This window comes from Passer montanus, unplaced genomic scaffold, assembly GCF_014805655.1.
Source record: "Passer montanus isolate IOZ18808 unplaced genomic scaffold, ASM1480565v1 scaffold42, whole genome shotgun sequence".
Lineage (NCBI taxonomy): Eukaryota > Metazoa > Chordata > Aves > Passeriformes > Passeridae > Passer > Passer montanus.
Window position 1 is genome coordinate 5536678 of NW_024369041.1, and position 18828 is coordinate 5555505.

At 43.9% G+C, this 18828-nt stretch overlaps 1 protein-coding gene across 5 annotated transcripts in view; it reads right to left on the bottom strand.

Moving 5' to 3' along the window:
* Nucleotides 1-4384: 4384 nt before the first annotated feature.
* The window catches only part of JMJD1C (jumonji domain containing 1C), a 159893-nt gene continuing 145449 nt past the window's right edge, over nucleotides 4385-18828 (bottom strand). For 4 of the 5 annotated variants that reach the window (XM_039719721.1, XM_039719722.1, XM_039719724.1 and 1 more), the window contains 10 exons: nucleotides 17584-17798; nucleotides 17034-17312; nucleotides 16476-16644; nucleotides 15989-16079; nucleotides 15745-15875; nucleotides 14530-14652; nucleotides 13367-13506; nucleotides 10843-11019; nucleotides 5622-5753; nucleotides 4385-5288 (listed from right to left, as the gene is read on the bottom strand). In XM_039719721.1, the coding sequence (XP_039575655.1) occupies nucleotides 5199-5288; nucleotides 5622-5753; nucleotides 10843-11019; nucleotides 13367-13506; nucleotides 14530-14652; nucleotides 15745-15875; nucleotides 15989-16079; nucleotides 16476-16644; nucleotides 17034-17312; nucleotides 17584-17798 (1547 nt within the window). In that variant the 3' untranslated portion in view covers nucleotides 4385-5198. Of the gene's footprint in view, nucleotides 5289-5621; nucleotides 5754-10842; nucleotides 11020-13366; nucleotides 13507-14529; nucleotides 14653-15744; nucleotides 15876-15988; nucleotides 16080-16475; nucleotides 16645-17033; nucleotides 17313-17583; nucleotides 17801-18828 lie in introns of those variants that run through there. The other variant, XM_039719725.1, reaches the window with a different exon arrangement.

An 18828-nucleotide genomic window follows, 5' to 3' on the forward strand; every position in this document is an offset into this window, starting at 1 on the left:
GCTGTTTGAAGTTGTTAAACCCGCGAGCGGGGTGTGGTGGGCGCGGTTCCGCGGTGCTCCAGGCAGTGCGCAGATCCCGCTCCGCAGGCTCGGTTGTCACTTGTCTCTGCCCCAGCGCTGTTGTCACCGCCACCCTGACGGGCTGTGCCGCGCCTGGAGAGAGTGAGGAAGAGGTGCGGTGCGGGAATGCAGAAGGTGACCGAGTTCAGAGAGCTGCAGCAGCAACAACAAAGCGGAAAGTCAGTGTCTGTCCCTGGGCACATCACCAAAGCCTGGCACAGCACACACAAACATTCCCGGGGTGCTGCTCTGCATTGTTTTATAATGGACAGAGTTAAAAAATCCTGTGGTCTGTTGTTTCAAAGTGTCTCACCAAGAACCAATTTTAAATACACATCCAGACACTGGCTTCTATTCATAGACTTTGCTTTAACCACAGAAACCACCCTTGTCTTGGCACACAGAAATGCTGGCCCTGCTGAATATTGCCAACATATGCTATGCCGAAAGAAACTGTAATTATCCAATCTCTGGCTGTATCACCACAGAAAGAGAAACCGGGAAGCAGTGTGGAGTCTCCTGAGAATAAAATGTGCAGACTTCACCACTACCAGTTGCTACTTAAAATGATGGCTAAAACCAAAACACAGAAGTTTTGGGTTGTACATTTTGCTTTTATTAAAAGGGAAAAAAAAGATTTTGTGACTGCTTCCTCTGAGAGCATTTTCATCTTCAGGAACTCTGGTAGTGAACTCCTTCCCACTGTAATCTCGGCAGCAGCTCTTCAGCCATCTGCAGTTCCTGATGACCTGCTCTCAGTGACAGGAGCCACACCTCATCTAGACTTTCTCACAAAAGGTTGGATCTTTTAGACCCCTTCCAGTCCAGCTCTGTACATGGAAAAAAGCAAATACAGCCATAACAGCTAATAACATCCTGTACTGAGCTGGGCTAAAACAGCAGAAAACAAAATCAAACTGTTCCACAGCAATCAGAGCAGTGGTGTGGCTGCCACAGGTCAGGTACAGGCTGGACATTATTTGCCACACCTTCCTGCCTGAGGACTGTGGAGTTCAATTGTATAAAAAGTTCATTGTTCCCAAAAGAATCAAGAGCTATGGCCATCTTTTCCTCCACCTTCTTTTTCTCTCATGTTTGTTTTACCAGAAGTAATTTCAGCTTACTGAGGGTTTTGTCTTGTAATCATTTGAAGTGCTCCCTCAGGCCCATTTGCTGCAGGACTTAAGGTATTATTGAGATCAAACAATATGAAATCCTTAGAGCTGTGAAAATACAGGATTTCCTGCCTCGGAGCTACTAAACCCTACTCTATTTTCACTAAGGTAGCACAGACCCAGGGACTGGACAAAGAAACAGGCACCTGGGACAAGAATATATAGCCTTGGTATGGCTGGAAGGTACAAGAAATGTTGACTTTGAAACAGAACAGCAAAAATCCCTCAGTCCACCACTTACCTTTAGAAAGGCCCATGTTTAAAATGCAGCTATTTACACACAACACATCAGGTGAATCACATCTTCAGTTTGCTATGAGGCAAGATTTTCCTAGCAGCTATTTATAGATGGTGACTTCCTTTTCAAAACCGATTGAGAACAAACGAAGAAAGTACAGAGGTTTATTTGTGTGTGCTGCTGACGCCACAGGGCATTTGCTCCTTGGGCAGTTTCCTGAGCCACCCTGCTGAGACGGGAAGAAAAGAATGTGGTGGTGGCCACTGCATCCAAGGACTGCCCCAGCACTGTGTGCCCTGCTGGGGCACAGGGACCATGGAGACACCGCACTCCAGCCATCAAAGCACGGCCCCAAGTGTGAAAAGCTGGAGCACAGGGCAGAGCTGACACTGTTTGAAGCAAGCTGGGGGTTAGCAGGGGAAAGCACAGCAGAGATGACTCCAGGAATCTCAACAGGGTGAGGCAGCTCATCCAGCACGGATGTGGGGGAGAGCACAAACATCCTGCTCTGGAAAGCAGCAGAACAGGCAATGGTGGCTGTGGAAGGAGGAAGGAAGGGAAATTTCCCAGTTCCAAGCACAGGGCAGGGAAGGCTGTCAGCTGTGAGAGCAGAAGAGGGCTTGACAGGATGTCACGGGAGAGGGTACAAACAAAATTACCACCTACCAGAAAGGTCAGAGAGCATGAGAACGTAGTGCTGATCAGATGGGGGGTTGGCCTACACACACAGATCTGAGCAACTTGCATGAAGCTGGAGGAGTAGAATAAATAGATTTGCAAATCAGACTGTTCTGAATCCCCTGCATCTGACCTCCCTAACAGGGACCACCATTTCCCTGCCAGCAATTCCAGCAATTTCTGTTTCTGCTAAACCATAAACGCAGCAGCCATCTGTGCTGAAATACTTCAGGTCATCAAAGCCCTGCTTTGTTCTTTGCTAAAAACTTGTTTTTCTTTAGGTACCTCTGCAGTATAACAGGAAAGAAACTGCTGTGGCCATTTACTGTGCAGCAGTGCTGAGGATGGAGATGATGATAAGGAGCTGGAAAAGAGGGAAAGAGGGGGTGTGGGGAGCAGGGCTCACAGTTTTGCTGACTCTTGAGGTGTGATCTTTCAGATGACAGGAAAGGAGAAAGGAGGAGGAGTTTCATGGACAGCAAAGCAGACAAAGACAGAGCTTGTGCTCAACAGGAAGGTAGCAAAAGATGACACACAGTATTTCATATCCATGTTCTAGCAGCTGACAGCATCCCTGCACTCAAACAGCTTCAGCTGATCTCAGTGAATACTTTTGGCTGTATTAAAATAGTTGAGATTGTAGAGCAGAAAATCCCCCAAGAGTCTTTAGCAAAGAAAGATGGGAAAAACATACCCAGTAACACCTCACAGAACATGGGAAATGGTCAAGAGGGAAAAACTAACCTGAAAACAAACCAGCTTCCCACAAACCCCTCTGGTGTCAGACATGAGCTGTGCACACCTCTGGTCATGCTCACAGCCACAAGCACAGCGCCAGCCCCACTTCCTGCAGGGGAGCAGGGAGCTTGGCTGCATTGTGACAGAGCCAGAAACCTTAAGGTACTGAGTAAGCAGAACAATTAAACAATTTTTTTGTGTCTTTTAGTGGTATTTGGAGTACCTGTGAACTTCAACAACTTCTGACACTGTTTAGTCACTCTTCCAGTTTCCCTTAAGGAGAGAAGAACCTCTCCAGCCGGACAGGCAGGTGCCAGGGATCCCTGCCCAGATCTCTCTGGAGTGGCAGGGGCAGCTCTCAGAGGGGCCCAAAGAGTGGTGCCAAAGCTCACACCTCGAGGCACAGCTGCTGCAGCTGTACAGGCACTGGAGAAGAGGCAGAGGAGAAAACCCATGGCTTTGGGCAGGGCAGGCGTGGCCATGTGACACTTTGGGACACTAACCCGGGGCACAGCAAGCTCTGCCCTCCCACTCAGCTGCCAGGACACACCAGCAGAGGGGTGAGCAGGGATGGCAGCCAGGGGCCAGGCCCAGCAACTGCTCTTGGCTGCAGGAAAACAGCCAAGGGGAATGGGACTCTGCAGCAGGAATGATAATTTCATACTTGAAAGGCATATGAAAAAAATAGCAATTGAAGAAGGAAATACTTAAATATTTATGTATCTTGAACTTAAAAAATAAAAGTATGTACAACCAGAGTCCACTTCTCATTAAGCAAAGGTACACTGGCAGATCCTCCACTTTCAGGCAGTGCTGCAGGGAAGAACAAAGATGATAATGGATGGAACAGAGTACAAAGCTAAGAAGCAAATGCTAAGTGCAGCACCATTAACTCCCTGGTATTCTCTGCAACTTGACAAATTCCAAGTTTTCAAGCCAACTAAATATTCTGACTTTTGGAATGAGGAATTGCTTTTGCACTTTATTATTTTGAAAGGTAACTTACAGGGCATTTGGGGTTTTTGGTGACCCCAAACCCAGTCAGATGTGTCAGACTGGAAGCAGTAACCAAGCTAGTTACTGTAACCAGGCTAATCACTATCCCCCTTTGGACACCTCCTGAGCTGGCCACTGGCTCTACACTAAAACTATTCAAATACTTTAATTTTATAATCGAAGTATTTGAATAGTTTTAGTAACTTAAAGCACACTTCTTGTAAAGCTTTTCAAACTCACTCCAAAACCTAGAATTCTGCTCAACAGCTAACATTAATCATTCTTCAATAAAAAAACCCATAAAAATACATTCAAAAACCATCCATTATTTTGTAGTGTTACCTGAACTATCAAAGGCAGGTTGTTAGGGAATACCCATTCCATGGAAACGCCTTTGCCGCTCCCGCGGAGCAGCGCCGATCGCTGCGGTGCCGGCTGCGGCCCGCAGAGGGCAGCATCGGCCGCCCTGGAGCAGCGAACAAACCAACCCACACCGCGCTCTGACAAAGTCATTTTAATGGAAAATGTAAAACCCCTTTCAACTTCAATGTACAAAGCATGTGTAACACTTGCACTTTTAACAAATTAAAGCAAGCCAATGTTTTAAAAAAATACATCATTGAATGTATATATGTATATATTTACATAGCATATTAAGTTTAATATTTAAGCTTTTAAAAGTTCACATAAATTTTACCAAAATGAGACAATTTTTAAATAAATTACACCTTTTGAAAACGTTTAATTGTACACTGAATAGCTTCAATAAAATACTGAAGTGTCTGTATTTAATATCTACTTTATATACTTTATATTTTACAAAGTTTACAATTATTTGGCAGTAATCTTCAGAATATGACATGACTGCTGTGCGGACTCAGCAAGATCCCAAATGCAGGCAATAGCTGGTGTTTGTGTCCTACTCTCACAGTAACTGTCTCAATGTAGTGAAAAAGATCTGAATTATTTTAGCAAACTGTACAAGTCACATTTACATTTGATCAACAATATAGCATAGAATTTTGTTGTTTTTTCCAAAAATAAATACATCATCTTAAATCTTTGACATTTCACAAACTTCATGTACATTATAATACAGACAGCAGAACGCTGCTCAACTGTTTGCAAGTGGAACATGGAATCACAGTGGCTGTGATATGAAGCTCTACCGTTGCAGTGTCATTAACAAGTAAATATGATGACTGTGTTTTCTTGGCACTGATGGTTTGTGAAGCTTAAATTAGTGTGTATACCCTTCACAGATCAGGTGAAATAACCTCTGGGTGATGCTACCTCCAAAAAGCAGAGTGTGCTCAGTTCTCATCCATATCTTCCATTTCACCTTCGTGAATCTTCAGAGCTCTCACCATTTCTTTAACTGCGTGGTACAAGATATTTTTAACCTGCAAGAACATGACACAGATTTTAGGAAGGCCTACGACCTGAGGAACTCTGCAAAGTTTAAGACTGAGCTCTAAGCTCAGTGGATGGAAAAAATGAAGGCTTCATCAAGCCCATGCAAAAAGAACAGCTTTTTACAGATTTTAAAATGTAATGTGAAATAAAGCCAGCAGCTCAAGGGAGAGTCATTTACAGCCCTGGCATTCATGCTGCTGCTCATTGTTATTCTGTGTGAACAGCAGCAAGGAAGTAGCTCCACGCACTGCTCGGCATTTCAATGAGCCCGAGCACACCCTGCCTTCCCAGCCCCTTCCAGAGCAGCATTCATTTCCTACCTGCAGTTTATCATCATAATTGATTTCTTCCTTTGACAGCCTCAGCTCCTGCGTTAGGTGAAATGACTGTACAAGATGTTCTGGAGACACAAAGTCTTCCGTTACTTGAACGCAGCTGTGAAAATTTTGCACCTATCCAAAATAACAAGAAGAGACTGATAATTAGTATTTGGAGTTATTCTTTGGCAGAGGTACCTGAGGAAAGAGTGGGTCTTGAGATGCCTTAAGCACAGCCTTATCAGACTAGCGGGCATCTTTAGAGGCAGAGAGCAATGATGTGTCTGACTTATCTAAGCTGGCTGCTGCCAAAGGCACGCTGAAGGCTGCACAGCTGCTGTGCTGCAGCATCAGTTCCACACTGAGGCCTTGTTCCTGCCTCAGCAGCTGCTCTCAGCCTCCCAGCACGGCGCAGGCGTGCTCTGCCGACCCCCGGAGCTGCCCTGACCTCTGAGCTGCCTCCTCTGCCACGCTGGAAGCTGGCACCTTCATGGAAAAGGAACTGCCAGTGGAAGTACTTGAGAGAAACAACCATCAACAGAGAAAGGGGAGGCTGAGAAGTAGAGGGAAAAGAGCACTTTTCTTCTTTCTCTGAACATTTCTTCTTACTGACAGGAGACAACTGCTGAGGAACAGACACCATCTCCTGCCACCCAGGTCGTACCTGGAGGAGAGGGGAAAGGGAAATTGCTTCCTCACTGTGACCCAACCACCAACTCCAGTTCACTCCCTTCAGAAACATTTATCTTTTCACCCCTAAACACTTACAAATTACACTGTAATTTTAAATTCAGCATGTCAAAACACTCTTTTCCCCAAACTCCAACAGCTCCTCACAGAAGCTGTGTAACATTTTCAATTCCCAAAGCCTGGGGGCGGGGAGGCAGAGCCTCAGCCATTCCAGAAAACACCCCACCCCATCCCACCCTGCTCAGGACTGACAGACATATGTGTATGTGTGTAAGTGAAACCTAGCAAAATCTAGAGTTTCTAAATGCATACTCTAAAAATTCCATTAGGGTACATGACATTCAAATAAACCACTGGGGTCTACACAGTTGAGGACAGGGGACTTAGTTTAAAAATTAGTTTCTTCTTCAAAACCCCTTCCCAAGTCTAATTTTACACAGCAGCTCCCCCTCCTACAGCTGAAATCCCAGCAGGTAACCCCCAGCTCAGCAGTCATGTTGCACACAGGGTTTTTGATGGCTCATCATCATCAAGGACAAAGCAGTGCTGGTCCCTCCTGAGAATTAATCAAAACAGAAGTAATCTGGACACGAGAAGGGTTTGTGGATGCCACACGATCTGCAAAGAGCAGAAAGCCAGGAGAGGCAGCAGCTGCAGAAGTGCCAGCATGAGGCTCCCACCAGCACTGAGGGAATTTCCTAGAGCTGGGGGTGAGGCGCCTCTGTGCCGTGCAGGCAGCAGCTCCAGCCCTCCCTCACAGGCTTCCCACCTCCTTCAAGTCTCCACCTGCCCTTGGTTTCCTTGCCAGCCCATGCAAATCCCACACCCTTCCTTCACTTTCTCCTCTGTAAGACAGGGTTTTACTGACTCCCTATCCCTCCATGGCAGAATAAGAAACATTTGTTTCCCTCAGCCCTTTAATTCTGCTGTGCCTCAAGTCTTCTCTTCCCTCCCTTCCAGGGCCTGTCTTATCCGTGTGAAAGTTTGCGGGGACAGATTTTACCCGGCTGGTCTGGTCCTTAGCATGGGAATGCCCCGCTGACAGCCCCAGGCAGTTCTATTTATAATATTTATAACACAAGCTGATGCAGTGACACACACATAGAAACGTTTAGCAACCATTCCCCTGAGGTTTGTGGGGCGAGGAGTGCAGCACTCCCACGCCTGTGCCACTTCCAGCTGAACTGAGAGCAGCTTCACACCCGGCCCACGCGGAGCAGACGCTTCCAGCAGGGCTGCGGTGCTGGAAAAGCCTTGGACTTGGGCCAGGACAGGGAAAGGTGAGTGGGCAGGGGAGAAGGGGCCACCCACCCATCCTGATGGCCACAGGATCAGCCACTTCCTTCAAGCAAGGCTGAGCTGCAGAGCTCTGCATGTGCAACGCCCAGCCCTTTATCCTACAGTCCTTATCGGAGCACTGCCAGGATGTCACATTACCTCCGAGCATGTTATTGTACAATACATAATCCTGCTGTTAAATCAAGATAATGCCTCTATAAAAAACAACATTATAATAACTTGCTCCACTTGTTCCAAGTTTTGCAGGGCTCCTGAACACCACATTTCAATTACTGACCTTTTTACTTTTAGGTAAAATATTTTACCGATTTGGAGTCACCAAGTAAAAACCAGGGAGGCTATCCCTAGAGATGTCTGTGATAACATAACCCACAGTGGAGCAGCAGAAAGAGTGAATCTTTCAGAAGAACAGTACCAACACCCTTTTTTAGCTGGGGAAGTTCCAAGCAGAGCTCAGGGGCTCCCTGTCACAAGTGCCACAGAGGGAACAAGGCACAGCCATCAGCAAGGCAGGGACACTGCTGAGCTCCCACCCAGTACAGCCAAGAAGAAAGGAGATGCCCCTCACGGAGCACTCAGGGAAGCATCTGCAGAGGTGACAGTCCAACGCACTATCTATTTCTGGATTCTCCTTCTGAGAGCAATTCCCTCTCCCAGAGGAACTGACAAGGCTGCCCTGCCCGTCACAGCTCACAGGAGAGGCTGTCCCTCCCATCCTACCAGGAACAGTCTGACTTTGCCTGCTGCAGCCATCACAAGAAGAATGTGACTGCTGTCTGCAAGTACACAGGGAGGGGGAGAAAGCTGGGAAGCAAGAGGAATGCAATATGCTGCCATGAAATGTAAAGAGTAAGTTACTTTAAAAGCCAGACGTGGATCCATAGAACCGGGGGGAAGGGGGTGTGGAAAAACAATATACAGAAGAAATACACAGAGCCTCCTCCATGTTAGGGCAGTAAATTCTAGCCCAGCACGTCAGAAGCAGCAGTGTGCCAACAATCCAACTGGCTCCAGAACGGAAGAGTCACAACTACACTTATGCAGCAACCACAGGCAGCCAGGCTCCCCAGCTCCAGCCCTCAGACTCATTTCTTCTGCTCCACAACATTACTCATGAGCAAATAAAAATGTTAATTTACCACCTAATTTAGCATCAACTCTTACCCAGTTTTAATAATTAAAGGGTTCATAATGTGCACATAAATCTGAAACACTTAATGTGTAAACTTAACATGGTATGTATTCTTGTGCAGACTTATTTTTCAGTTTTTAAATGTGCTTTGTATCTCTGAAGTGCTGGTGCTGATCCCTAAGGTCAGTATTTACGCATCTCTACAGAGAGCACTATGCACATACATGAAAGAACACGATGCTTTTATTTCCTCCTACGTGGCAGATTCACAGGAACTTCTTACTGAAGATGAAAAGGTTCTCAGCTTCACCCACTAAGGTTTAAAAACACCATGTTATTAACTCCTTGGTGCCAGAAGCTAGAATATTACCACTTCAAACACAATCTGCAGTTTAAAGCCAAAGAGATAAAGATAAGAGTGGTCTTATTTTTGGTCCTTAAATATATAAAGTATAGGGAAGACTGGAACAGTCCGACTATTTCATGTTTTATATTCTGTATGCCTCTATATAATGGCACATTCTATATAGAACAGATTTCCCAGTACATCTGTTATTTCCCCTGGATTCCCTTCCACTCTTCTATCTGGAATATCTCTCTCTTGTTTCATGAGATCAGGGTAAGGCTGCTGGAGGATGCAATACTTTATTCTGGGAGTGCCAACTTCTTTAGCCTAACATGAGCCAAGAACAGCAGCAATGCCAGATGTTCCTCCACATTTGTGAAACAACATCAAGCCCTGAGTCATTGTTTGGGGGAAGGCAAACTACACCTCCCTAGATTTGGGTCAGCAAGGTCTGTCTGGGTCTTTCCTTTCCTGTGCCAGGAAACAAATCCACACAGACCCTCCAGAGCTGTGCACCACCATGTCAAACCCGGGCAGAACATCAGTGGGACGAGGAGCCCAGTCCAGGTAAGGTACCAGCTGCTTTCCATGCCCCACAACAGACACAGCCAGAGACAGAGCAGGGACATGACCCCTGTCAGTTTTCCACAAAGGAAACCCCACTGCCCTGGCCACAGGGACATGGTGAGCCATTGCTCCCTCTCTGCCACAGCTGGAAGCTGATCTGCAGATTGGAAACCCAACAGCACCTTCTTCAGAAAGGCTTGGCCTCGCTTGAACCCACAGGGAGATCAATGATAGATCTTCAACATCACAATGGTTTACAACCAGCTGCAGGGTGGGGATGCTCCTCATTCTTTGACAGTCAATGACCTCATTAGTGGTGCCTGACAGCTGGCAGGACAGCAAGCCAGCAGGCTCCACTTCCTGCTGAAGCAGGGAAGAAACCTAGACTACCTAAAAATCTCACCTAAACAAGTGAGCTTTCTTCCCGTTTTCACCAAGGAGCAGCAGTTTACAGGCTGTGAGGGGAAAAAAGGGTAAAGGCAGCAACAAACCCTTTATGCCAGGGGGCAACTGAGGCTGGCTGACAGAGATTCATCCTGCTTCTCCAGAACTGCCCCACTGGCAGTGCTTTTCTTACCCAGCTACAGATTAGATCACTTAGCTGCTGCAAAGGGGGTATCACTCTTTCTCAGAGTAAGAAAAGCTGCTGAAGAGACAATGATGACTTCTGGTGATTGATGTACCTTCTGTGTTAAAAGGAACTTAAATGTGGCATGGGAAAACAACCAAAATCTGTTACAGAAACACCAGAACACCCACTACAATTCTCCTACAGCTAAAGACAAAAACAACTACACCTGACATCCAGGTGCTTACCATCCATACCTGCTCAAGTTGCTCTCCCTGCCCCTCCTCGACTTGATTAACTTCTGGCTTAGAAGAAGAAAATTACTAACCTGACTCTGCCATAACTAGGCTGTTTGTTTAGAAATTTGCTACAGAAATGAAAAGGGGAAAGCAACAGTTAATAATGGTCTGTTCATTTGTAATTGTAAAGCAAAAAATGAACTAATACTTAAGGCATTCAATTTGCTGTATGTCAGTCAGCTACACCAGCAGATGAACCTTATTCTACATTCCTACACGCTAACAGACACTAATAAAAAATAAAATGTAACTGAGCACAGATGTCTCCACATCTTTGGAAAAGAGTTATTCATCTTGTATGTCTTTAACCTAAGGTACATTACCTGATGAAGTGCTCCTGCTGGTAGAATAATAGCATCACCAAGGAACTGAATAACTGTGCAGGTTTTTACTCCATATTCTTCAAAAAGTCTTTGGCGAAGTTTTTTGTTCACATACCAACTCTGATCACGGATTGGATCATGCTCTGGTAAAACCTCCAGGCCTTGCTCCTTTGCTATCTGTTAAGTACAGAAAAGATCCCAAATAACTTCCAAAAGAACCAAACCTTTTGCTGATAAATTTTAGGTACACCCACCTTGCCAAGCAATGCCACTCAGTTCCCAATACCAAACAAGAACTCTGGCTAGGGAACAAGCCCAAAGGATCTGGGAAGTCTCACTGAACTGAAGGCATCTGCAACACTTCCACCCCAAAGTGCAGAGCTTTAAAGAACTCAGCACAATAATCTATTAATAAGCAACATGCTCACTGTGAGACTTCTTTCATCCAGAAAATAAAATCTGAGCTCAGGAGTTCCTGTGCTGCCAATTCCTCAGGCTTACAACTTTCTTCAGTTTCGACAGACATGCAACAGCACTACCTTAGCTCAGGAAAAAAGCAGCCAACAAAGCCAAAGGCTGTAGTTTCCCTGTAGTTCCTGCAGGGAAACCTGCTCCAGGTGACTCAGCTTGAGCACAGGGCTGGACAGAAGGGACCTCAAGGGGCCCCTTCCAACCTCAGCCACGCTGGGATAAGAAGCTGCTTTCCTACCACCCTATGAAGGTATTCAGAAAAAATGATGAACACATAAAAATACTTCCTGACATCAGTAAATGGAATTGCACAACCATTTCTCATCAAGTGAATCACAGGGGAACAAATATTACTCCTAATCAACTGCTACAAAATCAATCCTAGTCATTAAAAAAGAAAAAAGTTATTACATATAAAGAACACAGACCAAATCCACCTGTCATGAGTCATGAAACAAGTATCTCATCATAAACATACATTTTTTTTGCTCTTATTTATTAAATAAATGTAATTATGTGATGCAGATAATCCACCTGTCATGAGTCATGAAACCAGTACCTCATTATAAACATACTTTTTTTTGCTCTTATTTATTAAATAAATGTAATTATGTGATGCAGAACTTGAAACTCTCCTTAAGTATTATCACTCTTCTAACAAGATACTGAGATTTTATATCTTAGCAGCAGCAAAGTGATCCCAATGATTACCCATCAATTAATCTCCAAGTCAGTACTTCCCAAATACCACCACTCCTAAAATACATGGTGGGACACAACTCACCTGGAATACCAGGGCTAACTGTGGTAGCAAATGACAAACTTCTTTACACATCATCCTCAATGCTTCTGTTTCAAACCTGCTGCTCAAATAGTTTCACAGCTATTCACAATAGTTTCAAAAGTGCTGAGGGAGCACTGAGCATTTCCTCTCTATGTCCACCTATGCCTTTGCATTCATGACTGAATTCACAACTCTCTTTTTCAAACTGAAAAGCCACCATCTAATTTATGAGCACCTACTTTTTGAATGAACAGTCTTGCTGAATAATTCATAATCTCCTGGAATTAGCTTTGTTTTACTTACCAGTGCTCATTTTTCCCCACAGCTCAGCCTGCCAAAGAGCAAATGTTTGAATCACTGGAGGACAGCTGGCCTGGTACAGAAACACTGCTTTATTGTCAAAGGGAATCTTCACTGCTGAATTTCTTAGGCTTTCCTGCTCACAGCAGAGCCCTTGGCCTCAAGTTTGTTTATGGACCCCTTTGCTGCAGCCAGTTAAAACTCATCTATCTCTCCTCACAGAAAAAGACAGTGAAGACATCTCCTCAAGCAATCACTTCAGTGATACTTTGGTATTTCTGTGTCTTCTATCAAGGCCACCTTCCAGAGCACACAAATGTGCTAAGGAGAGGGCACAGAAAACTGTTTCCAAGATGGAACCCCTACATTTAATGCACTGACAGATATTCATCCTAGAGAACAACCTCAAAGGTTCTGAGGTGGCTCTATGATCACCACATGCCATGAAGGATGATCTGCAACACAGCCAGGTTAAGCTTGCTGCCCCTGGGGATGCTCTGCCACTGCCTCCACCTTCACCAGGAGCCCAGCCACGCTCCTGTGCTGGCTGATGTGACACAGTCCTGGCCAGGATTGGTGGCCACTGGGTGGTGAGGGCAGGGGATTTGCCAGGAGAAAATTCGCCAAGAATTCAGCAGCAATAATACAATAATGGTCAGTGACAGAAAAACACCATCCCACATATTATCTTCTGTATTAGAGCAGGGCAAGAGTAGATCTCCATGCCCTCCTAAGCCTTCAGTTACAGGCCACCTGTCACTCCTACAAAGTGAATATATGTGTTACATACTTTATTTGTTGGTGGTGCAGCAGGTCAAGTATAATTTATGTAATGTGCTATAGAGGAAAGAATTTTGCCTTCCTCCCTCTCTAACACTGAGGTGAGCTTTGTGGTTTTTGCCAGCCCCCTTTGATTTACCGATTACTTTGGTTATATTTATAAATTATGTGTAATGTAATAAATCTAACCTTTTGCAGAAACTCTCTTATCTTGTCAGCATCTTTGCCAGCATAAATGTGCCACAAAGCACCAGGTAATTCACTTGAATCTTTCAACCGCTTCCTTAGAAGGTCATCCAAATCTTCCTCTTCCAACTTCTTCAAAACTCCTACGGTTCAACAAAAATATTCTTTAAATGTGAGAAGGAGAAAAAACATTGAAACTAAATACCTTCTTTTCAAATTTTTTGTGTGAGACTGAGCAGATGGAAGTTTGCTGAATTTAACAGAAGCCACCAGGTGATCTTTCTGTAACTCATTACTGGAACATAAATGCTGTGGATACCTTAAAAATATGTTTAATTTTTATACTTTTTCACACTTCCTGAATTCCACAGAACACAATCTCCTACCTGAAACAAACAAGCAGGGCTGGTACCAAAAATGAAAAGATGAAAAAGGTGTTTTCCTGCAGTCAGCACAAGCAGTGTATAGCATGCTGTTGTTGCAGCCAGAGCTCTCCCAGGATGCTCAAGTTTGCTGCTGTTAACTCCATGCATACACAAGTGAAAACAAAGCAAATGAAAGACAAACCTTACTGCAGCTCTATTAGTCACACCCAAAATCTACATTTGCTGATTATGGAATAAGAGGACAAAAGAAAAAGGGCAAAGAAATAAAACTATTTCAGTGATTTAAAGACTGTTTCACACAAGCAATAAGCCTCATAGAGACTACTAACATCCACCAATTTAAGCTCTCCAGTGCTGAAAAATTACATTACAGCCCAAATTCAATAGAGCAAGCACAATGCATCCAGAAGAAGCAGCATAAACAGAAGGTCTGGTAAATACATCATCCTGACATAATTGTTAGAACCAGCACAGCTTCCAGAGAAAATCCTTCACCCTGCACTTCCATGAGCTATGCCAGTCCCAGCACAGCAATGGGGCATCAATTACAAGTAATGGCAAAAAGAGTGGAAAGAGTTTGAAATATCATTTCATAATTCATGAACTGCAGTGTATTTTATACCAACTAATGTGTGTGCAAACCCTTGGAACAAAATCACCCAGCTGTAAGCACATTCTCATGGATCTGTTTCACTGCCTTCCAAAGAACAGTGTCAATTTTAGAAGGGGCAGAACATTCAGTCCACTGACACCTCTTACAGTGAGTGAGAGTCACATTACCTGATTTGGAAAGTACTCCATTTCCTTTGGCTATGCCAACATAAACAAGGATGTTCACGACATCAGAAACTTCAATATGGAGATTTGTGGTTCCTATGTCATGGTCTTTAGTAGCAGCCACACCTATGTTACAAGATAAAATTAAGATTTGTTTGTATTGCATATTCAAATCAGAACATGTAATAACAGCGAAGAAATTTCTGAAGTATACTTGGCATCACTGAGATAGACAAATTAAAAACATGTTTTTGGTTCACCTGCTAAACAAGAAAACATTACTTTTTAACAGAGTCCTTGAGATTGTCTCTTAGCCCAGGTACCTGTCCCTACACAGCATCTGTGTCAGAACAAAACGTTTCAGCAGAATGGTCAGAGACATTTCCTGACCATGATGTTCCATTCCTCTTCAACCCTGCAGGTTGTTCAGGGCAGAATACAGACACAATGAACAGACAAGGTTATCAAATCTGTCACTTTTATGTCTGGCTGTAAGAGAGTTCTTAACCAAAATCATGCCCAAAGAGGAAAATTCATTTTAGTTTTAAGAAGTGGAAACAAACATACTTAAGTGAAAAGGACATTCTGGAACACAGCCTTAGAGCAGTATTACCTCAGAGTGGCATTAATGACTCAGTTCTCAGCCCCATGCCATTATCACTATTGTTAATATGCTTCTTTCACAGGCTATATTTGGAGAACTTTTAAAACCAAAGCCACCGTGTCACAAACTACTACTCATTTCTTGTCCTATTACAACAATTTGTAAAACAGAATTGAACAAAATTCTTTGCAAAAGAAGGAGCACACAGAAAGTGTCTGAAGGAATCAACCTTTTCTGAACAGGTTTTTGAGTGTACAGCACACAAAATAAATTATGAAAAATATGATGAGATTAATTTATGACCACAATTATGAGTACAATGATATTTCATTAAGTATTTTGTCACATAGCATTACTAAAGACAGGTTCTATCACTGTGTAGAAGCAGCTAACCATTGATATGCTCCAGAATGCTATAACAGCATAAGAAAAGATGGAAAGAAATGGAGAAGCAAATAGACTCTCATGCTGCATACCCAAGTCAGTCAGTGCTTCCCTTACATTCAGTGAACAATTACTCTTCAAGAAAGCTCAGCTTTCTGTCAAGCATGGTCATGTGAGATTCTCCAAGTTTAAGGGAAGAGGTAAGGGCTGCATTTGCAGGGCAAACTCACCATATGCACTGCACAGTCTGGGTCCCAAATCCGGACGGACAAAAAATCCTGGCAGATGAGAAGCCAAGTTTAATTTTCCTTCTGGACTACAATATTCAGGCAAGGGTAAACTTTTAAGTAAGTCCTCATATCTGGAGGAGAAAAGAAAAAAAGAATGTAATTGAATTTGTGCTGTTACGTAGAGAGAGAAAATAGAGTAATACTAAGATTGACTGAAGAACATGCAATATTAAACTCAAAATACCTTGCTGGCATCATGGCCTTGAAATCCTCACCAGAAGGCCAATCTTTCAGTTTTAGCAGAGCTGTTTCTCCATTTTTTACTTTCTGCCGCTCTGTAACAGAAATAATTAAAAACTAATGTACTGTAGGTGTTTCACTGTATTCTTATTCAACTAAAATATAAACATTAAATCTGCCAAGAATCAAAATTTCACACATAAACAGGAGATAGCTGATTTCAAGAGTCAAGAATGATACAAACCAAACTCAGCTAGTTAAGTAAGGAGGACATAAGTCCAGTTTCTTGGTCAGACCTAGCTAGTATTATAGTGCATCCTTAATTCTGCAGAGATACAAAATGCAAGTTTCCATCACATTCTCTGGAAACAGATAACCTAGAGCATTCTTTTTAAAGTTTCTTCAAAGCCTCCAGATGACAATTTTTAACTGCAGTTTCTAACACTGATCATGGTCACAATCAATACCATAACACATTTTAAGGAACATACTTGAAACATCTTCAAAACCATCCCAGAACTCCTTGACATTGGTGTTTGAAATGATACTGTCCTTGCAATTCAAGATATCTGCTTGCTGGTTTCCAAAATCCAGACTGATTGACTCAGCTTTCCACAGGCTGAAGTTCATTTTCTTATGCATACCAGACACCAAAACAGGCTGTAAAGAGCAAAATAAAATAACTTTTAAAAATCAGTACTTATCCTTTCACACGCAGACAAATTCTTTAACTCAACTGGAATACAAATGTGTCTGGAACACACATGGAAGACCTTGGCCTTACTGAGCTGTTAACACTTTCTCCAACAGCACCCACATCCAAAGCTGTCAACCCTTTTTGGAATCTGAAACTCCACAACAGAAATATCTTATTTATTATAGCTGGTTAACTCAAGTTTAACTACACAAGGTTCATCTGTGGGCTATACCTGAGAACCTTTTTTTACCCCCAGTTTCAAACACGGAGTTGGGCATTTCTGTCCTTTCATACACAACTCCCCAGAGCTCCTGCTGATGTCACTTTACTAACCAACCTGCTCAACACCTACCCTTCCTTGTTTCCAGCACTCTTTGAAGAGCTTCCAGTTGTTGGTGTTCTTGTGATCTCTGAGCCACAGAACATGCTTGTCACAGATCCACGAATACTGGATATCACTGTACCGTTTACTGCAGTCATCCTGAACACTTTTTTTATCATCCTTTGGCTCTTCTTTTATTTCAGATTTTACATTGATCTTTGGTGTTTTATTTGGTGGAATCTTGTTTTCTACTACTGAAGCAATTATATCATCAAGAATGTTTGGCATAGTCCTTCCACTCTTGCCACTCTGTTAGAAAACAAATGCATGCTTAAACAATGTAAAAGCAACTTAATGCAACTCCTTTTGAAAGAGAATAACATTTCTGATGTTGTATCAATTACCATCACATATAAAAACAAATAAAATGTTAATGTGTGTGTGTGCATATGAAGTGTTAATTATGAATGAGTATTTAAAGCAATACACCTATCAGACTGCTCTAACGGTAATGTGCCAAACAGACTGATAGAGATTTTCAAATCCCAAGAGAAAAACTGTGCATCCTGTGCACACTTACTGCTGTTCCTGTAGAGTACACTGGAGCAAAAGCAATGCCAGCATCTGTAGAACCCAGACGCAGTTTGCCTGCTGTCGTAGTCAACAGATCTCGTAAGGTTGAGCCCTGCTCGTTGTTCTGGGATGCAGGAGGGGAACTTTTACAGTTTGGGGACTCCAAATTATCCTGGTCCTTCCCTTCCTTCGAATGTTTTCCAGAAGGACACTCTTTGTTCTCTAAAACAGAAATAATCATTGCAAGTTTATGCTGTTGTATCACAGTGCACACATAGGAACAGCACCAGCACCCTGCACGTCCTAGTGGTGGTAACAGACTGCAGCACTAGAGCTCTATTCACCTGGAAACACACCAGAGCATCAACAACACCCTTCAAAACAGAGTCAAACAGTGTGACCAAGCAAAGGCCTTCCTCAGCATCTCAGACCTGCAGCTGAGTGAGTGCCTGCCCCGAGTGAGATATGCTGCAGCTGGAAATACTTCCACAGCACACGGGCATTCCACCAGCCATCTTCTGCTGACGGATTCTGATGCCACCAGGGAAGAGAAAAGAACACTGTCTTTTCTTTTTATGAACAGCAAATGGCATTATTTTTTTAACTAATTCAATTAAAGAATCACACAGAATCCCTAGCTTGGAAGAGACCTTAAAGATCAAGTTCAACCCATACCCTAACACCTCAACTGAACCGGTGGCATGAGTGCCACATCCAATAATTTTTAGACACATCCAGGGATGGTGACTCCACCACCTCTCTGAGCAAACAATTCCAATACTTTATTACCCTTGCAGTAAAAAAGGTTTTCCTAATATCCAACCTTTATTTCCCTTGGCACAGCTTGAGACTGTGTCCCCTGGTTCTGTCAGCGCTGCCTGGAGAAGAGCCCAACCCCAGCTGAGCACAGCCACCTTTCAGGGGCTGCAGAGAGTGATAAGGTCACCCCTGAGTCTCCTTTTCTCCAGGCTGAGCACCCCCAGCTCCCTCAGGGGTTCCTCTCAGGGTTTGTGTTCCCAGCCCCTCTCCAGCCCCGCTGCCTCCTCTGGACACGCTCCAGCGCCTCAACGTCCTTCCCAACCTGAGGGGCCAGAGCTGGACACAGCACTCCAGGTGTGGCCCCACCAGTGCCAGCCACAGGGGCAGAATGACCTCCCTGCTCCTGCTGGCCACACCATTCCTGATCCAGGCCAGGAGCCCTTGGCCTTCTTGGCCACCAGGGCACACTGCTGGCTCATGTTCAGCACCCCCA